The following is a 22,008-nucleotide window of genomic DNA, read 5'->3' on the forward strand; positions in this document are numbered from 1 at the left end:
TAATAGTTTTACATGTTTCTGTTCTGAGCTGGTTATTTGGTAATCTCACCCTAAGTCAGGAAGCCAGTGCCCCGAGCAAAGAAATAGTCCCGCACACATAACACCCGGTAAAAGTTTTAAACTTTGTGCCGAATGGAAAAAAAACATCATCTAGCATAACAAGTTAGCTTTGGTTTACAGTCTTGTTGCTAAGCTAAGCTAAGCTACCCAGCTTCTTGCTCCAACAGAATGACAGATATGAGAGAGTTAGGCTACGTTCACACCACTTAATGTTTAATGCTTAATTTGGATTTTTTTGCTCAGATACGATTTTTTGTTTTGGCTGTCCACATGACCTTTTAAAATGTGGCCTATATCAAGTTGTAGTACAATAACAAATGACATCAGACGCTGCAAACTGTTGCACTAAAGTTAGGGAGGTTACGGAATAAGTCAGCATTTTCGCTTTTATTTCAACATGTTTGTGTAATGGCAGCCGTAACATTAATGAGCAGGTGCTGAGAGGTTATGGTATGGTCCTTCTAGTTTTGACTGAATTGAAGTATCTCCCCATACACTGATTAGATCTAACACCTCCCTCTCCCTCCTTTGACTGGCTCCATTTAGTAGGCCTAGTCAAGTTACTGTCTGTGGGCTAACTTCCGCCAGGCGCATAATTGTGACAAATGTCGATGTAGATTGACGTAAAAGTCGCATCAAATCCGCCTCGGATGTTCACACTGCGGCCGCATTGAAACAGATCAGACCTGGGTCTGATTCAGGACCACATATGGATATATATGTCAGGCAATCACAAATTTACAATCCGCTTTTAAAATCTTGCAACATAATCTGGCTACTTTAAAATTGGTTCTAAACTCTAACAAAACTAAAGTCATGACTTTCACTAAGGGAAAATCATCAAAAAACAATGTCCCAACCATTTGTACACTTTCAGGTACAGTAATTGAAGAAGTATCTCATTATAAATATTTGGGCATCATCATTGATCAATCACTGTCTTTTACACTGCATGTCCAAGGTTTGGTTAAAAAACTGAAGTTGAAGTGAGGATTTTTTCTTTAGAATCAAGTCTTGTTTATCCTTTAAAGCAAAAAAACAACTTGTAAATGCCACATTCTTGTCTCTTTTGGACTATGGTGACATTTTATATATGTATTCGACCTCCCAGTGTCTTCACGCTTTGGACACGTTTCATTGAGCCTTAAGATTCATCACAAACTTAAAATCTCATACTCATCACTGTTTGCTTTACTCTCGGGTCGAGTGGTTCTCCCTCTCAATTAGCAGTACTAGGATTACTTCCTCCTTATCTGAATGCTTACATCCTCCAGGATCTGTTTTTATTGTCAGTCCCTAAAGCCCGCACTGACTTTGGCAAAAAGGCTTTTAATTTTGCAGCACCATCTGCATGGAATCAGCTTCAGAATGAGCTACAGTTGAAGGAGTTGGTCTCACTTTATTCTTTTAAAGGCTTTCTAAAAGACCTTGCAGAAAGGCAGTCTGTCTGTCATTGTTTTTAAATTGATTTAGGACCCAGATTTGTGTTCGAATATGATGAGAGAAAGTGTGTCTATGTTTTTATTTCGTTATTGTCTTTGTATTTATTGAAACCTAGCTGCTGCCACTTGCCAGGACCCTGTTGTAAAAGAGATTTGTAATCTCAGGGAGTTTTTTCCTGGTTAAATAAAGGTTTGAATGAATGGAAGTAATCTAAATCTGAGTTGAAAAAAAATCAGACCTGGGTCTGATTCAGGACCACATATGGAAGTGGTCTAAATCTGATTTGAAAAAAATCTGATCTGGGCTAGATTTGAGTGTTCACACTACTTCTGAAGAAGTCTGACCTGGTCACTTGACCCCAAAAATAAATCCGATTTGAGCCACTTTTGGCTGCAGTCTGAACGTAGCCTTATTGATCTTCTCAACTAACATTCGGCGAGGAAGTAAATAAGCATATTTCCCCCAAATGTCCTTTCGCCTCCAACTCACCAGTTCCACCTCCGGCTCCGGCGCAGGAGGCCAGCAGCATCATCAGCGGCCGTAGAACAGGTTTGTGGTGCAGCAGAGGCTGTCTGGCCTGAGAGAGAAGCATCTGGTACATCCTGAGCTGCTCCAGCTTCATGTCCTCAGTGAACTGTCTCCTCAGACTCCACAGAAACAGCCTCTCCATCACACCCTCCACGACCACAAACTCCAGGATGGGACCCATCGCTCCCCCTGCGTGCAACATGCGTGAGTTCAGCTGCGTTTCGAAACCGTTCCCTATCACGCACACAGTGCACTATGTAGTGTATTCGCCACTCTCCAGTGGTGTTCGCATTCTTCGCAGTTCATTTTATTCACTAGTGTCCACTATAAAATGCCTAGCCTGACGTGGTCATACTCAGATTCTAGTCGGTATATGAGTCTGATGCTGCTCCATTGGGCTGTGATTATGTGAGCGTGTTTCAACCGAACCAGGAAATAAAAGGCCTCTGCACTCAATTGGATAGACCTACAACCAATCAGAGCAACGGAGTGATCTACTGACGCAACGATACGCTTTCACTTCCAGTTAGTGTCCGAAATCGGGTTTCTTCGTTCCCTCTATAGTTCACTATTTAATAAACACTAGATAGGAATAGTGAGTGAAAAAAACAGCTACTGACCACAAAGCAACGCGGCGGCATGACGCCACATTTTCTTCTTTGTTCTCTTACCTTGCCCCATCTCTTCCTCCATCAGCAGGAAGAGCATGTGTTCCACGTAGTTCTGGACGGCGCTGGCCTCGTCGGCCGGGATGGGGCCGAGGCGTAACGCTCCGGAGCCGCTAGCGTGACCGGAGAGGAAACTCAACGCGCTGGTGCCGCTACGACCCGGCTCGTGTTTTTCCAGGATCTTTACTACCTGCAGACAGAGGGAGGTCGGAGCAGTCTGGATCACCGGAAGTACATTTCCAGGATAAAGCCTGACATCAGGCTTTGGTCCCAAAAGCTAGCAAGCCATTCGCTAAAAATGTCAAGTTTTGAAGAAAATTTGGATGATGCAACAAGGCCGGCCTGCTTGGTTCTTTCGGGTAAAGATTATAAAGATTTACAAAGAATATGTTTAGGGCATTTCCTCTCTAACTGGGAGGTTTTTGGGACCGATTGGTGGGATTGTTGTAGACAAAGTACACACGGAGATACACTGGTAAGGGTCAATGAGGTTTAACCATGTATCAGCTAATTTAAACAGCTCCCGTTACTGTATTGTGTCAACAGTCGACTTTATTTAATATTGTAAATGTTCCACCAAAACAAGTTCCTTCCCGAGACTATTCTGCAGAGCTACCGTCGCTGCGTCAGGAGCTTAGCGGCGCCCAAGACGATTCTGATTGATTTAACCACCAAAATGCTACCAAAATGTTACCAAAGAAAGTAGCAGGTACTACTGTATACAGAACTTTTGCTAATGGGAAACCAAAAAAAAAGACCGTACCATGCAGTGGAAAAGCAGCGTTAGTGTTAAATGAACCCTCCTGTTGTCCTCGGGTCAAATTTGACCAATTTACAAAAACGTTCTATATCAGAACTATGACAAAAGAACGTTGAAAAAAGTGAAATTTTTTTTGGAAAAAGCTACAAAAACGCAGGAAAAATAACATTTATTTATTTTTTACACTGAAAAAAGTGACCAAAGAAATCTTAAACATCAAAAATATTACCAAAGGTGACAAAAAAAGTGGAAAAGAATCAACAAAAATGTTGAGAAAAGTGTTGAAATTTTCGATCCAGAAAAACACAAAGTTGCATGGTCGACAGGAAGACAACACAAGGGTTAAAGAAATACAAACAACCCAGAGCTTTTTGTTTTCTCCTATCCCAGAATGCATCTGTAGTGTAGCCACCTTGACCTACGTAACTTAAATGACATAGATAATGTGCGTAATGTGAGTTAAAAAAAAGTCATTGTTGACTTTTGCTTTCACACGGGTCTCCTGGGTTAAAGTCCTCTGTTTAATTGACCATTCATCCATTCACCTCAACTTCTCATTATTATTATCCTGCCTGCGGGGACTTTAGCACTCCTAATCTTGCACCTTTTTACCAAAGTTTGGCTTGTCTGGCACTAGTAAACAACATGTCAAAACGTTCTGGGAAACATCATGTTTTTCTGCGATCTGTTTGAAATTTTAAATAGTTTGAAATCAACTGAAATTAACAAAATCTTTAGTTCATTACTTATTATCTTCATGTGGCATTTAAAAAAAATATTAATTATATAGGAAATGTAAGACACAGTAGACAACGAGAGATAGAGATTGAGAGAGAGAGAGAGAGAGGAGAATGTAATTCACTGTCTGGACTTGTGTTAACCTTTGACCTAAGCTGCTTCACAAAAGGACCACACACACACACACACACACAATGCACTTGTACACACAGACACACAGACATAGAGTGCGTGTCGTGTGGGTTTTCTTGGCGGTGTCGGAGAGATTTGTTCTAAATGGATCCTGTGTTTAAGGGCCAAAGTCTGGGTCAGAAATGCACACACACACAAACACACACACACACACACACACACACACACACACACACACACACACACACACACACACACACTCTGTGTCTGCCAAACTTTACGAGGAAATTAGGACAGACTAAGACTGAGGGACAGAAGAGATAAACCAACAGGAAAGTGAGTTTTTCTGCCTGAGATGTGATTGATTGATTGATTGATTGATTGACTGACTGGTTGATTGATAAATTGGTTGATTGATTATTGGATGAGTTGATTACCTGTGCCCAGTGGTTCTTGAACACAATCATGCAGGTCTCCGGGTCCACCCCTCTCAGCGTGAGAGACTTCTTCCGGTGGCCCCCAGCAACCACCGAGGCCATCATTTTGATTGGCAGTCAGCTGGTTATAGCATGTTCCAGCTGAGTGTGTGGGACGGTGGCCTGGACCAGGGGGCATCAGCTGGCTCTCTCTCAGCCCAGGATCAGGCTCTTTCCCTGGGCTCGGTGGGCAGCTGCTGGCCTGCAGGAGGTGGAGGTGGAGAGAGTTGACAGGTTTTTTTTAATTATTCCTATAAAAGAGAAAATATGTACAGTAGTGAATGGAAATCAGGAAGCGATGCAGCAATAATGTTCTGGATGGCTTGCAGAAACAAAGCTCCTTGAGCAGAAATAGATAAAGAAAAGGGTCTTTTGAATGGGGAGTTGAGTTTCAAAGCCCTTACAGAATGTTCTCTCTCCACAAGACTAAAGTTATTAGCGTGTACTGTCGATGTGAACTGAGTGATTACGCTGAGTCTTAAATAGGCTACTTCAGCATAGAAAACTTAAAGGAACACGCCGACTTATTGGGACTTTGTCTTATTCACCGTGTCCCCCAGAGTTAGATAAGTCCATACATACCCTTCTCATCTCCGTGCGTGTCGTAACTCTGTCTGACGCCCAGACCGCTAGCGTAGCTTAGCACAGATCCTGGAGGTAACTGGCTCCATCTAGCCTACTGCTCCCAATAAGTGACAAAATAACACCAACATTTTCCTATTTACATGTTGTGATTTGTATAGTCACAGCGTGTACAACTAACAAGGTCACATGAGACACAGCCGTCTTCTAACCGTATACATACTGGGAACTATATTCTCACGAAGGTGAAGCACTGCTACTTGGGGCGGAGTGATTAGCGCAACACCTGAAAAGCCTATGGTCCCCAAGTGGCTAGAAATGGTGATAGGTGTAAACCGAGCCCTGGGTATCCTGCTCTGCCTTTGAGAAAATGAAAGTTCAGATGGACCAATTAGGAATCTTCTACTTATGAGGTCATAAGGAGCAAGGTCACCTCCCCTTTCTCTGCTTTGCACGCCCAGAGAATTTGGCCCCCCCATGAGAGAAAGACATCATGGCTTTCAAACAGGCAAAGTGGCAGTTGGTCAAGGCCAAAAGGCCTAAAAGAGACTTCAGATACAGTATTAGGGGACCACTAAGGTCTATATAAAAGAGACTTCAGATACAGTATTAGGGGACCACTAAGGTCTATATAAAAGAGACTTCAGATACAGTATTAGGGGACCACTAAGGTCTATATAAAAGAGACTTCAGATACAGTATTAGGGGACCACTAAGTTCTATATAAAAAGAGACTTCAGATACAGTATTAGGGGACCACTAAGGTCTATATAAAAGAGACTTCAGATACAGTATTAGGGGACCACTAAGGTCTATATAAAAGAGACTTCAGATACAGTATTAGGGGACCACTAAGGTCTATGTAAAAGAGACTTCAGATACAGTATTAGGGGACCACTAAGGTCTATGTAAAAGAGACTTCAGATACAGTATTAGGGGACCACTAAGACCTCTGGATTTACAAACACAGCATTAATCTCCAGCAAGAGGTCAGTGAACAGAAAGTCTCAGTATACGTCAATACATAACCAAGCAATTACCTGATCGTCACACTGACTATTTCTATAAATGCTGAAACAACAGATTCTCTCCTTCTGCCTTCACATACAGTATTTCTGTTTTTCTCTTTCTGTCCTAACAGACAGACTAACTAGCGCCAAGGCCGAAACAGGAAGTGAGGGTAGTCAGAGGCAAACATGCAAACAGGAAAAATGGGAACGCGTCCGAGTCCCACCCTAGGCGTTTCCGGGACATTCCAGGAATTCCCAAGGATCTCTCCAAGAACCCCCCCCATAGATAAACATAGTTAATAGTGTATCTACCTCTCTGCTGCTGCTGAAGGGAAGACATAGACGACCGTTGTTGTCCTGAGAAAGAGACACAGAGATGAGTGAAAGGTTGTCTGACACACACATACACACACTGCGCCCACACACACATACACACAGACACACACACACACACACACACACATATACACACACACACACACACACACGTACACACACACACGTGTACATACACACACTCTTTACAAACCCATCCTTCACCATCTGGGCCTCTAATCTGTGTGTGTGTGTGTGTGTGTGTGTGTGTGTGTGTGTTAGTGTGTGACAAACAGTTGGATTTTGGTCCAATTTCCTGTTTGAATCATCATGGTGTGTGTGTGTGTGTGATTGTACATCTATCTTGGTGAGGACCACTTTGAGATTTTAGACCTTGGGAGTGAGGACATTTTTGGGTTGATGTTTAGGTATTTAAGTCATGTTACCCGTGTATGATACGAATAAACACGGCTCACTTTTTTGGTAGCAATTCCTTTTCTCTATTTATAGTTTTCCACTGCATATAATATCCGTCCAGTGTAGGCGGGATTTCCAGCTGAACGCCAAAGCAACATTGGCAACCGTAAAAAAGAGGAACGGCTGCACTTCTTCAATTGTACGGCATTGTTTTGCAGGCTGACTTTGTTTCAATGTGGGACAAGTGAATAAAAAAATTGCAGTCAGTTTTGAATAGTAGACTTGTAATAATAATATCTTTATTTATAGAGTACTTTTCAAAATCCACGCTACAAAGGACTTCAAAAAAACAGCAAAATAAAACAGACCAGTCAGAACATCAGGTTTTTAAAGATTTAGTGTATCAAAACATGTACATTGTAGGTAAGTATAAGAAAAACCTATGCCTTTCTATTTAAAAGAAATGAAAGTTCAAAGAAGGTTCAAGCTCACATAAAATCAGGAAAGGCTCTCCGATAAAAGTATGTTTCAAAATTTAAAGCGGAATCGCTGACTCAGCTGACCTGATGTCCTCGGGCAGATCGTTTCAGAACCTCGGGGCCAGGACTGCAAAGGTATTTTAGCTATAAAAAAATAAAAAAAATCAGTGGTCTGCAATGTTTCAACTCTACCTTCTAGTATCGGCTCAGCTCGCTTGGCACCGCTACCACAATGCTACCAGGTAAATTCCAGGTACTCAATTTCAGGTAGCAGGTACTACTGTATACAGAACTTTTGCTAATGGGAAAAAGCAATGATAAAAGGCCATACCATGCAGTGGAAAAGCAGCGTTAGTTTAAAATTCACTTGAGTGACATCTTTGAATTTTTTATATAGAAATGTTCTTATTTATTAATTTATTTCCATTACTGTTCATTATGATATATTGACCTGTGTACTGTCCAATTGGATATTGTCACTGGTTTTGGGGAAGGCGTCTCTATTGAAGGTGTTGATGTGTGTCTTGTGTTGTGTTTATAATGTTGCTTACACATGTATGTGTATGTGTGTGTTTTTAGATATTCTGCTGCAAATCAAATTTCCTTTTCTAAGGATAAATAAATTGGAACTTGAACTTGAATGAACCCTCCTGTTGTCCTCGGGTCAAATTTGACCAATTTTCAAAAAGTTTCTACATCAGAAATTTGGGTTTCTTTCAACCAAATTGTCAAAAAAAAAGAAACATGTGGCTGGTGCTATACAACGCTTTTCACAAGTAGATTAAATGATTAGTTCACTATTGGTATTTTATTTAATGTCATAGCATTTGGAAATTGAAAAGTGTGAAAAAGTGACAAAAATGTTGGAAAAAAAGTGACAAAAACATCGGCGGAAAGCGACAAAAGTGTTGGAAAGCGACAAAAGTGTTGAAAACGACGCGCAAACAGTTGGAAAAAAAAGTTTTTCATTTTAAATGTTGAACCAGAAAAATATAAAAAGTTGCATCATCCAAGGAAAGACAGAACAATGGTTAAAAAACAGGCGGTCTCTCTTTAGCTGGCGGTGCCAACCACAGTTAAAACATATATAAAACTCAAATAAGTATAAAAGATAATCCTTATACAAAAATCCATAAAAGATATATACATCGAGACTGTGTTGTGTAGTAGATTTTCATGAATAATTGAGTGCGTGACATCTTTTGTTCAGATGTTTATAGTTGATAAAGGTGAAATGAAAGGGAGAACAATAGATGGAAGGAAAGCTCTTTTGGAGTCATGACTTGATCGACTGTCTGAGTGATATTGTGTCATCGTCTACATATGAAGAATTGTTATGTACTCTACGGTCTTTTGGATCTTGAACTCTGTATGACCTCCCTGATGAAAAAATGAAAAATAAAAGATACTAAAATGATGCCTGTTAGGCTTTAAGGGTGGAGGGGAATAGGGAGAGAGAGATAAAAGAGAGAGAGACGTAATCTGAGATGAGACAGCAATGTTTAATCCCAAACCACCACCGTGTGTGTGTGTGTGTGTGTGTGTGTGTGTGTGTGTGTGTGTGTGTGTGTGTGTGTGTGTGTGTGTGTGTCCTTACAACCCAGACAGTCACATGCCATCACACACACACACACACACACACACACACACACAAACCAGGGATTAAACACACACATGCTGAGGTATTCAGATTTTCTGACCTGTTTTTTTTTTTTTTTTTTTTTTATTCACTTCACGTTTTCGGGCATTTAGCTGATTGAGTTTTATATTAATTAAGATAATGAAACACCTGTTTGCTCAAAAAGCACTTCAGCGTGACAGAAGTCCAGGGGGAGTGGGGGATGTTTTCTCCTAGGCCCTGAATCTGTTAGCTTTTAAAAATAACTTCAACTTTGTGTCATTTCCCCCCCAGTCTCTCTCACCGGACCAGCAAATCAATGCAGCAAAAGTTCTGTTACCGGAATGCCTTTGTTTCAAGATTAGTAACGCTGTTTACGCCAAATTCTTCCTCTACCTTTTATGTAACTATAAATAGTAACATCAGACAATGTTTGCCAATTTTTTAGGTGGCAGGAGTGCAAATGACATTAGTTGTGTTCTGGTTTCCGAACGATGACGATGCTTAGATATATAACAGGATGTCGGCTCTGTACTGTATGATTGTTTTCCTCGGCAACTATGATGTTTTTCCCAAATAATGTACAGATTTTCAGGCATTTTATTATCAAATGGCTTGAAAAAAAAAATAGTGCAGATCAGTGGTGTAGTCTAATGTATTGTAGTGGGTATACTGTAGCTAATGTAGCCTATATATATATATATAGCATCAACGACAATTTCCTGGACTCAGATACACCTTTTTATGCACCAATTTACTAGGGCTGTGCTCGATTGAAGAAATTCTTAGTCGACTAACACTCGTTCAATTGTATCGACTAATCAATTAGTTGATTTAATCGACAGATCTGTAAATCTGAGTTTCTCCATAAAGAGCCATGCAACAGCGCCACTTTTATTCTTGTGTTTACCAGAGATGTGCTCATACGGTTCTTGGAAATAAGTCATTCAGCATGAAAAAAAGCATAAAACATGACTAATCGACTAAAGAAATCTTAGTTGACTAAGACCAAAACGACAGATTAGTCGACTAATCGACTAAGAGGGAGCAGCCCTACAATTTACAGTGGACATACCTTTATTTAGTGTATGTGAAGATGAAAAACACAGATGACAATTGAAAATATATCAAATATAATGGATAGTATGTTTTTGTGTGTCATTGGGAATTTCTAAGAGTGTATATGGAAATCCTGGAGCTTTCATAGTGGGTATACTGCGTATACCTTTGTATCACGTAGTAGACTACACCACTAGTGCAGATAGCTGCTGTAAATAGAGTCCCCCCCTAGATTTGGGCTGAGCCTTGAATGTTTACAACATCTGGCTCCGCCCCTGGAGAAGGCCTGATGTGGATGATCAAACCTGCAACCTTTCAGTCACAGGACAGTCTGTGTGTCTGTACTGTATCGGTTGTATCTCCAGAGTACACATGTAAAGATGTTCACACACACACACACACACACACACACACACACACACACACACACACACACACACGTGTTAATCTCCAACATCGACAGCAGCTGCTGGATTCAAGGTCTTCGCTCTGGGCTCTGTTGTGAGCGAACGCAGTTGTTTGGTTCTCGTAGAAAACTCAGTTGTTGCAGTTTCTAGAAAAGGTCAAAGTCTAACCAGAAAGTCCTCAGAAGTGGTGAATTAATAGTGTGTTTGTGAACTTTTGTATCGATTAATCTGCTGATCAATTCTTGGTTTGGTCTATGAAATATCAGCAAATAGTAAAAAAAGAGCCTGTTGTAAAAGCGTCCAACACTTAAAGTAGCAAATATTCACATTTGAGTAGTCTCAAAACTATGAGTTTCCAAATGATGTGGCCGGGTTGGTTCAGTGGGTGGAGCATATATACTGAGAGGTTTATGCCTCGACGCAGGGGTCCCTGGTTCGAATCTGACCTGTGACAATTTCCTGCATGTCTTCCCCCTCTCTCTCTCTCTCTGTCTCACACCTAGCTGTCCTGTCAAACATTAAAGGCGGAAAAGCCCAAAAAAAATTATCTTTAAAAACCAAAAAATAAATAAATAAATAGATATTTGGTTATTATCAAGAGTGTGTGCAGGCAATGAGGGTCAGTAAACTGTTAAGTGTGAGCGCAGGCATGTCACCCCTTACTAATACTTCTTACATCAGAAACACACACATACATCACACACAAGCAGGCACATCACACGCACACAAACCCACACACACGCACACACACAGACAGACACACACACACACACACACACACACACACACACACACACACACAGCCAGCATTATTCAGCGAAACACACCTGAAAAGTCAATAGTAAAGGAGGATACAACAGCAAACAGATATTTGTTTATAAAAGAGATGCTCTGTTTTTAGTTCTAGCCTACTTGTTCTACTCTGTTTTTTTCTTTCTTTTCAAATACATCTTTTGGATCTACACTCACTTGTATTGTGTATTTCTTTCTTTTCATCCCTTTATTATTCATAGGTAGGCTACTTAGGCCTACTGTGAAATATTTAGGCTTTTCTAGTGTCATTTGCTAATTTTTATTCAGATTTTCTTCTTTTAACTGACTGTCAGCTGTTGATATTATGCGAATCTAATCTTAAAAAAACTCCACACTATGATATTCCAGCATAAATAATATGACTTTATATAACACACAATATTTTCCACATGTTAAACTGCACTTTCTTACCTGGGCTGGTCCGAGATGAAGGAATGTAAGTCTTTGAAAACTTCTTGTTCCAAAAAAACAAAAGTAAAGTGTGGTTAAAGTCAGTTATAGTCCAGAAAACGTGAATAAATCCCGAAAAGCGGCAGCCTGGGTCGTTTCTGACCGCAGCTCTGTCCCTGAGGCTTTAAGCCGCTCAGCTGTCACTCTGCGGCTGCTGCTAGGTAACCATCTGGCCCCGCCCACTGAGACAGGAAGCCACGCCCCCATACAGAGATAGAACGTTTACGTTGCATTCTGATGCTGTAAACAGGTCATTAACCCACTTTACACAGTCTATTTACACTCTGGTTGTACATATTCATAGTCTGTATGGGTATTTTTCTAAGCACACATACACACAGGGTTTGTTTTTTCACTTTGCACCGACTTACTCTAACCTTCACCATCACAACATCTACAAATATAGGCTACATTCATAAATGGAGTACTGTATTACTCCCAAAGGAGAGGTACAGTGTTACAGCAGCCAAATCCTATAAAACATAGAAACAAAGACTAAATGATAAAGCATGAAAAACAATAAAAAGCCAAATAATATAAGATGAAACAATTAATGAAATAACATTTCAATTTTGTCTGTTACAGTTGTTGCTCTAAGCATTTTTGTTTGATTTTTATTGTAGATGTATCTGCAAACCACTTAGGTTTGCACCTTTTTAAATGTGAAAATAAATCAAAGTAATTTTTTTTTTCATGGCTAGATGATATTGCGAGAGAATGTGAACTCTCAGCTCTTTGTTGCATATCTTCAGGACAATAAAAGTGTATTTTGACTGTATTAATGCACATTTTTGGCCCAATCTGTTTAGTTTTTATAGATTTGATGAGGACAGAAAATCTATTTTTCATCCATTTCCTGTTCAGACACCTGCCGCTGTCTGATGAAGGCGACGCTGCTGCCCTCTGGTGGCAACATGTTGCAACTACAAGTGCTTTAATTATTTAATTACATTTTATTTATTTATTTTTTCATTAATTAATGCTTTTTTCACTTATAGAGGTGGACAAGGTGCTTTTGTTCTGCAAGTGGTTTAAAGTAGCATACCACAATCTAGAAATTACCCAAAATGGAAAAAGCTTGTAACAGAAGAACTGCAAGGTCTAAATGCATGCACGATGCTTCATTTGAAACCTAAATTCTTCTAGTTTCTGATCATGCGTTTGCTCAGCATGATTAGAACACAACCTACAATACATCAGTTCAAACACAGCTCATAGTAATTCAATCTTAAAAAATTTATCCTTCCCCCAAAATCAAACAAACTTGTTTTCTCAGTTTTGTCTCTATACAGTTAAGTTTCTGTTAATAAAACTTAGTTGGTTCACAGGTGAATAGACAGACTCGAGAGGAATTTAGCTCTGAACTTCAACATACTTTCCCTCAATCGGCCTCAAAGTCGACAACTGCTGCATGTCTGGACCTGTTAACACCTTTGTACATTCCTACTGGTTCCAACTTGCATCAACACTGTCAGTCTGAGTCTGCCTCTCTCTCTCTTTCTCTCTGTTCTGTTTGTCATCTAATGTTGAGCGGTTTATTTCTATTTGTCATTTCAACTCTGCTGCTTGTCCATAAAGGAAGTTCTGCTCGCTGCAAGGTTCAGTATAGACAATTGCAACACATGCACTATACAATGAACTTCCTGTTGTAGCTGATCATTTGCATATTCTATTGTGTAGCCATATAAAGCATTTTAAACTGTGTACCTATATTTTGCATTTTGAGCCATGCTAGTCGCGTGGCTCTAAGGCAATGCCGGTCAGTCCGACACTTTGGTCCAGACTGAAATATCTCAACAACCTATTGGATGGATTGCAATAAAATGCAGAGCTACTTTGCATTGATGATGTTGAAACTGTAGGCCTACACATATGAAACCCAGCACTATACTAATACTAACTTATTTATTTTGAGAAAATAATTATATTTTGAGAAACTTACTCATTATTTTGAGATACTAACTCATCATTTTGAGATATAAACTTATATTTTGAGATAAAAGTCATTATTTTGAGATACTAACTCATCATTTTGAGAAAATAACTCATTATTTTGAGAAACTAACTCATTATTTTTGAGAAAGTAATTATTTTGACATACAAACACAATTATGTTGAGAAACTAACTTATCTTATATTTTGAGATAAAAAGTAATTACTTTGAGATACTAACTCATCATTTTGAGAAAATAACTCATGATTTTGAGAAAAAAAGTCATCATTTTGAGATACTAACTCATCATTTTGAGATACAAACTTATATTTTGAGATAAAAAGTCATCATTTTGAGAAAATAACTCATTATTTTGAGAAACTAACTCATTATTTTTGAGAAACTAATTATTTTGAGATACAAACCCAATTATTTTGAAATAAAAAAACTCATTACTTTGAGATACTAACTCATTATTTTTGAGAAACTAATTATTTTGAGATACAAACCCAATTATTTTGAAATAAAAAAACTCATTACTTTGAGATACTAACTCATCATTTTGATAAAATAACTAATTATTGTGATTTAGAGCATATTTTCCCCCTCAAAGTTGCGGGAATGGGCCTTATAATTATAATATGGCTACACCACATAGACCAATAGACTGTTAATTGTTTTGTCCTCCATGACTTTTTTTTTTTTTTTTTTTTTTGGTGACGTCACGCAGTCGGAGATATTTTGAGATAAAAAGTAATTACTTTGAGATACTAACTCATCATTTTGAGAAAATAACTCATGATTTTGAGAAAAAACTTATATTTTGATTTAAAAAGTCATCATTTTGAAATACTTACTCATCATTTTGAGAAAAAACTTATATTTTGAATTAAAAAGTCATCATTTTGAAATACTTACTCATCATTTTGAGATACAAACTTATATTTTGAGAAAAAAAGTCATCATTTTGAGATACTAACTCATCATTTTGAGATACAAACTTATATTTTGAGATAAAAAGTAATTACTTGAGATACTAACTCATCATTTTGAGAAAATAACTCATTGTTTTGAGAAAATAATTATTTTGAGATACTAACTTATATTTTGAGATAAAAAAACTCATTACTTTGAGATACTAACTCATCATTTTGATAAAATAACTAATTATTGTGATTTAGAGCATATTTTCCCCCTCAAAGTTGCGGGAATGGGCCTTATAATTATAATATGGCTATATGTGGTGTACATAGACCAATAGACTGTTAATTGTTTTGTCCTCCATGACTTTTTTTTTTCTTTTTTTTGGTGACGTCACGCAGTCGGAGCGTGTGCGGCTCCGTATCTTGAGCTCGCGAGCCGGCGGTTGGGGGGCAAACAGGGAAGCTTGGGAAGAGCAGCAACTCTTCAGGCCGAAACCCAACGACGACACGTATTGTTTTAACATTACAGCGAGTTTGAAACGGTTGTAACGGCTCGGAAGCGTTTGAACACTGAGCCGAAGAGTTTAACCGTCTAAAGTTGTCCGTGTTTAGGTGAACTTGTCCCGGCTTGTTGTGGTGGATGTTAGCGACGACCAAACAGGAGGAGGAGGAATAATAATGCTGGTGCCGCTGTCTCTGTTTTCACCCGGCTCCATTTTCTCCAGTTAAACAAACAGACAGACGGGAGGAAAGTGCGGATAAAAAGGAAAGAAAAAGGAGAAATGGCCGAAGCACGGTCCGAGGAAGAGGAGGAAAACATGATGAGGGAAACCCGGGAACAAGTGGCTCGACGGCAGCCGAACAGCTCCGGAGGTAATGTCAAACCAAACGTAACTTTAACGTTAAAACAAGGCGAAAATGTCTACTTATTTTGTCTGTTTTTAACCGTTTTCACCGGATATCGATTCAATGTGTTGACACCTGTAGGACCACTAAGTTGTCACAAGCTTAACACTGGAAATACAAACCATGAACTGTCACTAATCGGTCAGTGGTTCTCAAAGTGGAGGCCGCGGACCCGTAGGGGTCCTTGAGGGGGATTCAGGGGGTCCCCCCTCTCCCTCCATAAGTAACACAATGACATAATAATTACTATTTTTGGCGCAGGTTGCTACACTCTGTTCCTATCAAATGGTGGTCTGTGGTCTATACCCTGTTCACACGTACGTGGTTATTTAGAAAAACAGAGAATACTCCTCTGGAAACGAGTCTTTCTAAAAACTCCAGCCAGAGTGGAGCTTTTGGAAAACTTTGTTTACATGTAAACTGAGACAAACGGAGGTTTAGGCATAGACAGTATATAATGGACCAATAGACCCCGTTGCTCTGAACGGAGACCAGTGAAGGATATTAGAAGCACTTTTCCGGTGATGGCCAGCTTTACTGAGCAGCCTCCAACTGAGAGAGACAATGTAGATGTGACGTGAGCAACATGTCTGAAAGTTGTAAGTCTTCTGGTAGCTGTGCCAAGAGAAATCTCAATCATTCCCAATCTTACAGAGAAGGAGAGTGTAGGTATATGTAAGGAGATAACATGGGCACAGGCTAATTATTGCTAACTAAAATGCTAGTTAACATTAGTAATTAATCCTAAACAGCTCATGTAAGTCCAAACTGCCTGCAAGCTTATCCTGTACTATACGGTAATTCCTCTACTATGTGACACAATCGTCTGCTACGGAGCCATAACGTGAGGTACAAGGTGATGGAGCCTTTTATACATTGTCGTGTTTCTTTAGAACTAAACAATGGACAAATAGAAGTTTATTTATTTATTCGGGACAGTGCACATTAATGAACAATCTAACATTTCTGTACAGACTGTAAATGAGCCAGGTTATAGCATAAATGCTAATTTCCACCTGTAGTCCCGAGTAGGGCTGGGCGATATGGACCAAAAGTCATATCCCGATATATTTTGGCTGAATATCGATATACGATATATATCCCGATATTTTTTTCCGCAAAGTGAGAGCAAATGTTCAGTCAAAGCCAAAATCAAATATGACATGTCACAAGTAGTTTCATAGAAACGGTTGCAAAATCAAATAAATAATAAACCGGTTTCTTCACCTGGTTCATGATTAAATGCTCAGCTGTTCAAATAATAAAATGTAAACCTAAATACTGTATAACAGGAGTAGCCTACCTTTTTTGAAATCAAAGCTTCATATTTGTGATTCGTTCCAAAGGTCAATTAAGCTTTTGATATTAATATAATCTACTTTGTTCAAAATGTAATGCCTCATGCCTGTAAGCCTAGGTTTATAGTCCCATTCTTCCACTTGATACTGCTTCCACTTAAGTAAACTAAAAGATGAACTATCGACTACAAAACAAAGAAACTAATTAATGTGTTAATACAAAGAATATTTATTATGATCGGTTCACAGATCTGAGTCCAAACGGAAACTTCACCCTTCTGAACTAAGAGTTTCTGCTTCAAGGTGAAGTTTAAAACAGACTGAAATGTCCAGGCTCATTCCTCCACTATTTATTTCTGTATGTATTGTCTTTGGCTGGTCCGATTTGGATCAGCGGGGACCGGCGCAGCAGCGAGGCAAAGCTGTGTTTTTCCCGGGGGAAGAGACGCTGCTGCCGGCCACGGAGCTCTCCGCCTCCCGCTGCCGCCGGAGCTCAGGTTGATGGTCGAAGGCGGCATACATAATCATAAAACACATTGTCACCTGTTAAATGTTATTCATTGCTGTTTGTTCTTTTCATTTCCTCTATCGAACATAATTAAGCAGTACAAAAGTCCGGCATCTTTAGCGTTGATCTGAATGCTTCGGACCCCTGTTCCAAGATGGCGGCGGTTTTGACGTATGTTTAGAACCTCAAGGCGACATCTGTGTATATATCTATGGGAGCAAGGATCACATTTGAACTATATCGATATATGTGGTATGGTCTAATTCCATATCTCATTTAAAAATATATCGATATATTTTTTATATCGATATATCGCCCAGCCCTAGTCCAGAGGCCGGAAAACAACAAGATACAAGATAATGCAAAACAGAAAAATATTACAATATACAATATCAAACAAGGAACGCATTAGCACGCATTCAGACAGATTACATTACATCAATAAAATTAGTCAAAATGATGACATAACTGGGAACTTTTAAGAAATTGTTTAAAGTGCTTTTTAATTTTTTAAATTGGAGTCTTTAAACGCCTCAGATGTAAAGTTATTCGCTGTCAAGTGGCGCCAAAATGAATGCTAGTCAGTGGAATGCTAACGGGAGGTGATGGCCAGGTAGCAACAAAATGGCGCCATAGGAGGTTCGAGTTCTAAAGCGAAGCTTACCCCCTTGGGTTTAGGCAGCCGAGGAAGTGAGGAAGAGAGAGGAAGTGATTGGTTGCTGTTGTTGCTATTTTCGGGATTCTGATTGGCTAAAGTGGGCTTGAGCTTCTCGTTACGCTGCCACCTACAGGTTTGGTGTGCACACACACACACACACACACACACACACGGGTACGTGTAAACGAACACTTTTCCCAAAACTGACAGCTGTGCACAATGTTATTTTAGAAAACGGAGAGGTTGAAATGCCCGTTTATGAACATAGCCGGCCACGTGTAAACGTAGCACTAGTCTGTGTCAGTTTTGGGGTCCTTGAGATTAAAATAAAGTTTGGGAAAAAACTGCTATAGATGATACAAATACAAACCCTGAATTGACACATAAGCCTCTTTCCGACCAAGTAGTTACAGGAACGTAGTTATAGGAACAGTCCACTTCTAAGCAGTTCTATTAACTACTCTCCCCCAAAACCGTTTTTTCCCATTTCCATTCGCACTGGCCAAGTGGCCACAGGAACTGACCTTTTTGTTATTATAACACAGCCATCTAACCACCACTATGTGGAAAAGGGAAAATACCGTGCCCTGAAGTAGGAGCTGAAAGAGTTACAGGAACTGCGGCCAGAGGAACTTAATAATCCCCAAATTGCTCCAGTTGAACAGGAGAAAAAAAGGGTTCTAGGAACGTTATGTTGTAGGAACTGCAAAAATCTCTCTGGTCGAAAAGTGGCTAAACATGGCCAGATATCAGCACACATTTCTTACAGTAAAGCTCAGAAAACGAAAGTAGTACTGTATATCTTTTATATCCTTTGTTACATTGCAGAGTCTTTGTGAATATTGTGGTGAGTTTTTAAAGGTACTTTTAGCTCCTGAATACTCCTTCAGGCTCTTCCACGTCTGTGGTATTTGTAGTATGCCTGTAGAATCTCACATAGGACTGATACAGCTACGTCGTGCTGTGACGGCTGGACTGCAAATACCTGAAACTGACTGGTTTAACTCGCATAAAATGAAGCTGGTACAAAAGCCGCGAAGCTATTTGCAACACGAGGAGTCTTTTCTGAAAGAAATGTTTAAATAAGTCATTGCATTTATGTTTTAAAAGTGCGGAAATTTGAATAGAAGTTTTGTGAAGCGCTCAGAAATTGAAGGAGTAGTTGATTATTCTGACTATTTCGATATTATACTAATCATTTAAGCACATTTTTAAGCAAAAAATGCCACAAAAAAAAAAGTAATTTACAAATGTAAATATTTGGCTGTTTTTTTTCTTTTACCTCCATGATGTATAGAGCTGCAAAGAATAATCAATTTAGTTGTCAACTAATGAATTAATTGCCAACTGTTCCCAACTTGTTAAAAGCGAATGTTTTCTAGTTCACTGATCCACATTTTTCACCGTTTTCTGACATTTTATAGAACACCTAATCCATTCATCCAGACAATAGTCCACAAATATGACAACTTGGAGTTTGAGGAATTAAGATGGTCATGTTTTACTTTCTACTGACATTTTATTGACAGTTAATGGACGATTTAATCCAGAGAATATTTGACTCACTTTACAGAGGCAGATGTCCGTGTTTCCCCCTGGCTTTCTGGAAGACTTGGGGTGTGTGTATTTGGCCCGGGGGAGTTTAGGCATCCTTCCTCAAGAGACTGTTACATTTCTTCAATAAAAAATGCAATTTCCCCCGTACATTTTGTGCCTCTTTGTGGGATTTTGCGTCTCTTTGTAGTAAGTTTGTGTTCCTTTTTGTGGTAGTTTTTGCGTCTCTTTTTCACATCATGTTGGCCTGTTATTTTCACCATTTCTGTGTCTAAAACGTTGGAAAAACTAGAAAACAGATAATCAATGAATAACACTTTGAAAGCTTAAGGACAAAACTTGCAAAAGAAGTCCAACTCCAATCTACGATCGTTAGATCTGAGAAAAGTATTTTAGTTACATTCAGTCGGGTTAGGTGCTGCCCAAAACGGCTCGCGGTGCTGGATGTTCTCCTAAAAAATTATAAGCGATTCAAATTGTAGGCAAATGACAGTGTGCGAGTGTGGGAGTAGCCTGCTTGGACCCAAAGCCATAAATTCTTGTAGCAACATGTAGACATTTGGGTCAAAGTTTACACATGCTGGCATGAATACACAGACTCCCAGCTGACTGTAATAATGGTGCAGGCCTGTGCCAAGACTTACAGCCATTACTTTAATGTACAAGCCTTCCTCTTTGTCTCTCTCTCAGTGAGTTTACATGCACAGCAGTAACCAGGGAATGGTCTTCTCTTACCCCGGTTAAATGACTAACCAAGTTATGCCAGTTCTCCCAGTATACATAGTATTCAAATGTTCTGTTTTTCGATTTTTTTTTTTTTTAAACGTGCATGCAGTCTGAAGGTCACTGTGGTGTTTTGTCGGGATTAAGCTGCTTACAGCTAGCTACTTTACGCAGCGCTGTCGTCCATCTCAGCCGATAACGGAGAAATGTTTAGTTACAGGGAGTCGTCTGATGTTTGTAGAGGTCTGTATGGTTTTACCGTAGCAGCCTGGTGTCGCTGTCAGGCCATTCATAACGGTAAAGAAAGTAACGCGCTAGGTACGGCCGCGCATCACGCCAATACAGTGAGGCGCTTCATTCAAACTAGTGTTACCGTACACAAACATCACGGTTCGGTACGTACTGTTTTCAAGTCACGGTTTGGTTTGGTTTGGTTCATTTTCGGCACAGTGTTTCCCCCTGGCTATGTGGAAGACTTAGGTGTGTGTATTTGCTGGGGGGGTTTAGGCGTCCTTCCTCAAGAAAATTTATTTTTTGGGGCATTTTTAGGCCTTTATTCGACAGGACAGCTGAAGACATGAAAGGAGAGAGAGGAGGAATGACATGCAGCAAAGGGCTGCAGTTTGGAGTTGAACCTGGGCCCGCTGCGTTGAGGAGTAAACCTCTATATATGGGCGCCCGCTCTACCGACTGAGCTATCCGGGCGCCCACATTTTGTGTCTCTTTGTGTGAGTTTTTGCGTCTTTTTTTTTTTTTTTTTTTTTTTTTTTCACGTAAATTTGGGCCGTTATTATCACCATAACTGTGTCTAAAACGTTGGAAAAGCTAGAGCAGATAAATAAATCGCAAAAGAGGTCCAACTCCAATCATTAGATCTGAGAAGAGTCATTTAGTTACATTCATTCGGCTTAGGTGCTGCCCAAAATGGCTCGGGTGCCACACCTAAACCTTATAATGGCGGAGAAACCCTGAGTAAAGCTTAATTTATGGTCGCTGCGGTGTTCTCGGCGACCATAAAATGACGTCAAAGCTAAAAAAACGGCTTCATGCAAAGAGTGTTATCAGTGTCACGGGCAGACACTCATTTAGATTTGGAGAGACACACCAGTCACGTTAATGATTAGAGTAGATAATTGTAATGTTTAGGGTTGGGTATTGTTTTTTTTTTTTTTCGATTCCGGTGCTAAATCGATACTTTTAAAACGGTGCCGGTGCCTGAACCGGTACTTTTCAATAAAGTAAAAAAAAAAAAAAAAAAAGAAGAAAAAAAATAAGGATAGTAAACAACAGTCAGTGACTTGTTTATTGCTAAGGCCATGGTCAAAATTAAAGATTTAATAATAATGTAATAACTATAACAATAACTTATTTCACCAGTAAATTGCTGTTAAACCCCAGATGGGAAAAGGGTATTTTACAATTACTGTGAATGCACCACGAGGCTACCTGTTTTAAGTGAATCTGTGTTGTTTAATTCCGACAATGGCAGCTGCAAGTGAACGCACCGTCTGTGTTGTTTAATTCCGACAACGGCAGCTGCGAGTGAACGT

The 22,008-nt window shown here is 39.5% G+C and overlaps 2 protein-coding genes across 2 annotated transcripts in view; one reads left to right on the top strand and one right to left on the bottom strand.

Moving 5' to 3' along the window:
* Window positions 1-12,068, bottom strand: part of LOC114546028 (protein FAM160A1) — a 26,590-nt gene extending 14,522 nt beyond the window's left edge. The window contains exons 1-5 of the mRNA XM_028564672.1: window positions 11,917-12,068; window positions 6,710-6,754; window positions 4,767-5,007; window positions 2,703-2,889; window positions 1,989-2,220 (exon numbers count right to left, since the gene is read on the bottom strand). Of these exons, the coding sequence (XP_028420473.1) occupies window positions 1,989-2,220; window positions 2,703-2,889; window positions 4,767-4,871 (524 nt within the window). The 5' untranslated portion in view covers window positions 4,872-5,007; window positions 6,710-6,754; window positions 11,917-12,068. The remainder of the gene's footprint in view (window positions 1-1,988; window positions 2,221-2,702; window positions 2,890-4,766; window positions 5,008-6,709; window positions 6,755-11,916) is intronic.
* A 3,141-nt stretch (window positions 12,069-15,209) lies between these two features.
* The window catches only part of LOC114546013 (SH3 domain-containing protein 19), a 39,218-nt gene continuing 32,419 nt past the window's right edge, over window positions 15,210-22,008 (top strand). Inside the window, exon 1 of the mRNA XM_028564649.1 lies at window positions 15,210-15,684. Within this exon, the coding sequence (XP_028420450.1) occupies window positions 15,594-15,684 (91 nt within the window). The 5' untranslated portion in view covers window positions 15,210-15,593. The remainder of the gene's footprint in view (window positions 15,685-22,008) is intronic.

Source organism: Perca flavescens, chromosome 19, assembly GCF_004354835.1.
Source record: "Perca flavescens isolate YP-PL-M2 chromosome 19, PFLA_1.0, whole genome shotgun sequence".
Lineage (NCBI taxonomy): Eukaryota > Metazoa > Chordata > Actinopteri > Perciformes > Percidae > Perca > Perca flavescens.